The sequence below is a fragment of the Ailuropoda melanoleuca genome, unplaced genomic scaffold (assembly GCF_002007445.2).
Source record: "Ailuropoda melanoleuca isolate Jingjing unplaced genomic scaffold, ASM200744v2 unplaced-scaffold24538, whole genome shotgun sequence".
In the NCBI taxonomy this organism is placed as follows: Eukaryota; Metazoa; Chordata; class Mammalia; order Carnivora; family Ursidae; genus Ailuropoda; species Ailuropoda melanoleuca.
Genome location: NW_023194435.1, coordinates 1 through 5969, shown reverse-complemented (window position 1 = coordinate 5969; position 5969 = coordinate 1). Strand labels below are relative to the sequence as shown.

Below are 5969 nucleotides of genomic sequence, written 5' to 3'. Positions count from 1 at the left end.
CTTTGCGCTCCAGTCTGTGGGGTCCGGGCGGGAGGCAGCGGCCCCCACCTCTGCTCAGCAGAGACCTGAGGACCCGCGGCACCTCGAGCCCTACACGCGGATCCGCTCGCTGAGGAGGGCCAACCACTCGAGCTCTTCTGCAGAGGCACAGATGAGGCAACGAGAGGGAGAGGGACCGTGTCCCTCCCTCACAGGGCGCTGTGTCTAAGGTGCTGCCCCCTCCCCCCCCAGCAGCTGAACCATACCTGGGGTGAGGCTGGCGGGGGGTCATAGCCCCCCAACTTCCCACCACCCCCAACCCACACGCAGCCTGCACTCCTAAAGCCGGCTCCTCTCAGTTTCCCTCGGACGCCTCGGCTCCTCCGCCACGTCTGTGGCTGGTTCAGGCTGCTGAATCTTACGTCCCAAGAACCAGTGGGACCAATGCCAGTGTCCTCGCGTGGTGGTCCGTCAGGCTGAAGTGGAACCGGCCGGGGAGCTGCAGCCCTCGACCAGCCTGCCAGTAGCTTCCAACAGGTCCTGGTGCTCACGTTCCTCCCCTGCTCTCTGGAGGGTCCACCTGTGGGTCCACGGCCCCTGCACTGGGCCCCCGCACCCTGACCTAGGCTGGGGGAGACCGGCCGGCCCCGGACCCGAGCCCCTGCCTGGCCTTGCTGCTCCGGACCCCATGCCTGCCTTCCCCTCCGGAAAGCAACACAGGGGCACCAGCCCCCCCAAGGCCGTGGAGAGCTGCATGAACTGCAGCCTGCTGCCAACCCCGGCCCCCTGCCCCCACCCCCTCCACTGCAGCCCACATCCCCATGCAAGCTGTGCTCTCCCCAGGGGGAGGACAATCTCTGGACGGTGGATTCAGACGCAGCTGACTCCTCCAGAGGCTTGCAGGGGGCAGGAGACCTGTCCATGCATCCTGACCTGGGCATGAGGGCAGGGGCAGGGCCACGCCCAAAGCCCAGAGGAGGACTTTGCTTCCACCCAGGCTCTGCCAGTCGTTTGCAAACCTCAGAATTGAACCGCGTGCCTTAGGACCCTTCTCTCAGCTGCTCCAGGGGCAAGCAGAGGGCCCGGACAGAGGAGGGTTGGCCAAGGTGGACGTCCAAGGCCCGGGTCCTGCCCACAGCTGCTGCTCCTCACCCCCACAACTGAACGACCGTGCAACCTCTTTTCTACACTAGGTGGGAAGACTACGGAAACCGCTTGCTTTGAAGGGCACCGTTTATTTTTAAATAATTATGCCTTTACACCAAGTTTCAAACATAGCACAGGGAGGGCCCGGGTGCCCTTCACCGCCTCCCTTGAGATTTGCAGCTTACAGATCGTGGGGCGCCACCAAACCAGGAACAGGGGGAGGGAGGGCCCCGAAGTGCTTTCTCACAGGTGTGTGCTCCTGTGCCCACTGTGCACTCAAGAGGCAGGACGGGCCCCTCCGAACAAAGCTGTCCCTCAGGTTACCTTCAGAGTCTCTAGCCCCAGACGACCGATCACGACAGCACTGACTTTTGAACGACTGCCAGACTCTGATTTCCCCCAGAAGGCCGATGAGGGGCGGGGAGGAGGACGGATTTCCAATAAACTCAAGACGCCCTGATTGATCCCTGGCCTGGCCAGTGCAGTTTCTGACCGGCGCATGTCGTGGGAACCGCAACCAGGTGTCCCCGGCTCTGTCCGTGCGAGGGAACTAGAGTCCACACGCCGAGCCGCTCCTGCCCTGGGCTGTCCAGGAGTCCCCTCGTGCTCCCGCCCAGCTCTTCACCAGGGTCTCAGGGGGGCCTGAGACAACCCAGTGCGTCAGACACCTGGGGGCGGGCCCAGAACCTGCCCTCTGAGCCAGCACTCTCCGCTTGGGAGCCTGGTAACTCGCCCTCTAGTCGCCACCGTCTCCCTGCTGACGGGACGTGCAGGGAGGGAAGCATTCGGGCACCGCTGGCGCCACCAGCGGAGGCCTCAGGGACGAACCCTAGCAGGGAAGGGGACCGGAGAGCACGAGGATCTCTCCGGGGCAGGCTCAGGCAAGGCGAGGTGCCGAGCGGCGGGCACACGCGGAGATACTACAGCCGGGACTGCAGGAGGCGGCGGGCTCACCCAAGGAGCCTGGCCCGCCCAGCGCCGCGCGGGGGCCGAGTGCGAGGGGCGGCGGCGGCAAGCACCCGGCAGGGCCGGGAGCCCCGCAGACCCTCGACCCTCGGCGCTACGGGCCCGCTCCGCCCTTCCGCGCGTCCCCGGAGAGGAACCGCGCGCACAGCTGGCTGCAGGGGTCGTCATCGGGCCCGGAGGACGGACCCGGCGGGCCAGCCGTCGCCCTGCCTGGCCCGACTCCGCCGCGGCTCACCTAGCTCTGGGCGGGGGAGTCCGCCCGGGACGGGGAGTCGAGCCCCGGGACTGGGGGCCCGGGGCGCCGGCCAATCCCGGGGAGACCGCGCCGAGCCCGGGACAAGACTGCACGACGGCGGGCGAGCTATGCGCAGGCGCGCGCGGGCAAGCGCTGAGGGCGTGAGGTCACGGCGAAGGTGCGGCCGTGCGCCGGCGCAGTGGGACGTAAACACGCGCGCAGGGGCCGCGAGGGCTGGCGCAGGCGCAGTGGGGTTGGGAGGGCGCGGCGCAGGCGCATTGGCCGCGCACGCGATGGGCGGGGTGTTGACGGCGCCGCGATGGCTGCCCGCGGGTGTGGGACTAGCGAAGCCCCCGGCCCCTCTCAGAGCCCGGCCTCCTGACGCCGCCAGTGGGCGGGGCCGCCCGGGCCGCCTCCGCCGCTGTCATGTATCCGACGCCGCCGCCGGCGGCGCCGCATCGGGACTTCATCTCGGTGACGCTGAGCCTCGGCCAGAGCTACGACGGCAGCAAAAGCTGGCGGCGGCGCTCGTGCTGGAGGGTGAGGGTCCCGGCCGGGGTCCCGGGGTCCCGGGCCCAGGGGGCGGTGGAGCCGGCCTGCAGCGGTCTTTGGGGCCCGAGCTCTGCGGGGTGGGGGCGGCGCGCGGTTGCCCGCGCTGAGGGCTGTGCCAAGGGGCGGCGAGGCGGGAGCCCAGCCTGGGCCGGCGCTGGACTGTTCCCAGCGGTGTCGGGCTGCAGGGCGTCCCCCCCGCAGGCCTGGGCAGATGCGAGGTCCCGCCGGCGGCCAGAGGCCGGAGCCAGCGCGCCGGGCGCGGGAGTCTCTGCGCTGCCCGTGCGGCGGCTCGTCCATCCCTGCCGAGAGCGCACCTCCCCCGGTGCAGAAACCCGGCCTGGGGAGCTACCGGCTGTCCTCTCTGGATTGGCAGCGCTGGGAGAGTTCCCAGTTGTGTGGCTTTCAGTCAAAAGCCTCCTTCTCCTTCTCTCCCTTAGAAGTGGAAGCAGCTGTCGAGATTCCAGCGGAACGTGATCCTCTTCTCGCTCACGTTTCTGACGCTCTGTGGACTCCTGTCCTACATCAGCGTGGCTGACCAGTGGAGAGGTATCAGCTGCACGTGTGCCTTTACGTGATCTGTGCGTGTCACTGAGGGCTGACCCGGCAGAAGCGGTCTCGCGGTCCACCTTAAAGGTCACGGGGCAGAGCGTTTTAACCACGTAGCTAGAACGTGGATGTGAGTTTCCCCTTGTGGCTCGACCTCCTCTTCCTCCGTGTCTGGCGTAAGTCCCGGCATCTCCATCCCCTCTGCTCGCAGAAAAATCAAGGTCCTGAGGCCGCAAGCTCGGTCCAGGCACATCCCGTGACCGTCCGCACACGTCTTACCGTGTGTTTGGAAAGGCCCGGGCAGGGTTCTGGTGAGCATGTAGAGAATCCTGGGGGATTTCTCTGCGGAGGTCCTGGCCTTCAGCAGGAAGGTTAGGGAGCCGCTGCAGGTGGCTCAGGCCAGTGGCCCGCTTGCTACCCTTGGTAGTCCCGGGAAGGGGCGAGGTTAAGGCCGCGTATTTGTGGGGTGTGGGTTGGGCTGAAGGAGCAGAACTGCCAAGGGCTTTGAAAAAGGTGTGATTCTGTCTGGCCCTCCTCGGATTCATTTCAGTGACTTTCCCCGGGTCTCGCGATGTCCTTTCGTAAGGAATCACGCCTGCCTAGACGTGCTCCGTGACACACTTTGAACCTCCTCTGGGCTGCGTGGCCTGGTGGGGATAAAACCAGTTCTCCTCTTTAGCTGCGAATGGCCGGTCAGCGGAAGAGCGGAAGATGAGACCAGCAGATCCACCCGTCTTGCCAGCTCCTCAGAAAGCAGATGCTAATCCAGAAAACTTCCCGGGGGTTTTACCTCAGGTACTTCGGGTAAACGACACGTGGGGTCGTCACTGGGGTCCGTCCCGCAGGCATTTCAGAACAGCGTGTGGAAGAATTCTTTCTCTCACCACCTGTGTGATGTTTGAACCTCACGCTCCTTGTGCTGGGCTGACGGGATGACACTTGGGGCAGGAAGGAGGAGTACTCTTTCCTTTGTTCTTCTTGGACACCTGCTGGTGTGCCAGATGCTGTGTTAGATGGCGAGCAAAACAGACCCGTCCCTTCTCTCCAGGAGCTGCGGGCTGTGGGGAGCGGGCAGGTGGCCCGTGGCGAACATCCTGCGAGGAAAAGAGCGGTGGCCGCCAGGAGGGATAAGGCTGGCGCCGGTCCCCTCCGTCAGGGAAGCCTCTGTGCGGATGGGACACTGAATTGCTGCCTGAGGCTGAGAATCCGCTGGCTCTGGGTAGAGTCAGGAGAGCCAGGCTTGACTTGAACGAAAGTGCCCAAGGCACGGGGAGCAGGGCTTGCTCAGGGAGTTGAAGCTTCAAAGGGTCTGGATGGGGCAGGGGGCCGGGGTTGGTCCAGACCGGGCCCTACGGGGCTGCCCTGGCAAGCAGCAGGAGGCCACTCTCCAAACCGTCTCATTCAGGGACTGTGTGTAAAAAAGCAGGTTTTCTCCCTCGTAGAGCCGACAGGCGTTTCTTTTACTTCTCGCGGCTAGTCTTTTGCACACGGACTCTCCCGTACTTGTAAGGAAAGCAGAGCCAGCCTGCCACGTTTCCCCACTGAAAGACAGGTTTTCGGAGGTGTTTCAGGAGGCCCGTGATCCGGTCTCTGGTGTCCAGCAGGGGCCCGGACGGTAAGGGGTTTGTTGATACGCACACCTCCCCTGGTCCAGGCCTCCGGACAGGGAGCCCCTTGTGGAGGCCGCTTGGACTTGCTCTCTCGCTCAGACTCCAGTACTGGTCCCCAGACCCAGGTCAGCCTCGGTGCTTTGTTTGGGCCAGACCCTGTTCTCCTGGCCGCGGGGGTCCCAGCTCGGTGTCGTTCGGGAACGTCTTCACGGATGCTGCGGCTCCTGAGAAGCAGTTTTCCCGATTCCCAAGGGGGCCTCCTGNGCTCTCTCGCTCAGACTCCAGTACTGGTCCCCAGACCCAGGTCAGCCTCGGTGCTTTGTTTGGGCCAGACCCCGTTCTCCTGGCCGCGGGGGTCCCAGCTCGGTGTCGTTTGGGAACGTCTTCACGGATGCTGCGGCTCCTGAGAAGCAGTTTTCCCGATTCCCAAGGGGGGCCTCCTTCCCGTCCTCTGTTGAGGACTGGCCGCTCCCGGGCCCCTGCACTCCGTCCCCGGACCCGGCGCCCTTCCCGTGCCACAGCGTCCCGAGGATAAAGCGCAGGAGTCCCCGGGCACGGGCCCACGACAGTGTTCTCTGCGGCTCCGTCCCCGGGACGTGGTCCTGACCCTCTCTTGCTACCTTTAGGGTCTGTGACAGCCTGGAAGCATCCGGGACCAGGAGTTTAACCCGCCATCCAGGGCTGCACCAGCCCGTTGGCTCGGTCTCCGTCCGGGCTGGTCAGGGCCAGGAGATGGCCAGTCAGGAACTCCTGGCCACATCTGTGTGTCGTGATGAAAGGCGAAAGGAATTTGCTCTGGGGCCATGTGCTGCTAGCCAGTTCACCCGCTCGGCGGGGTTGGGCCTGGCAGGGGGAGCGTCCCGGGGGGGGGCAAAAGGAATAGCAGCCCACAGGCAATTGAACTGTTTCCACCGGTGACTCTTATCTTTATCCAG

General features: G+C 65.2%; 1 protein-coding gene across 1 annotated transcript; it reads left to right on the top strand.

Annotated features, from left to right (window-relative positions):
- The first annotated feature begins 6 nt into the window (after nucleotides 1-6).
- On the top strand, nucleotides 7-5283 carry LOC117798088 (endoplasmic reticulum mannosyl-oligosaccharide 1,2-alpha-mannosidase-like). The gene is made up of 3 exons (XM_034650505.1): nucleotides 7-2866; nucleotides 3316-3424; nucleotides 4104-5283. Exons 1-3 carry the CDS (start codon nucleotides 2753-2755, stop codon nucleotides 4358-4360), a joined length of 480 nt encoding a protein of 159 aa, XP_034506396.1. The 5' UTR covers nucleotides 7-2752; the 3' UTR covers nucleotides 4361-5283.
- Nucleotides 5284-5969: the final 686 nt, after the last annotated feature.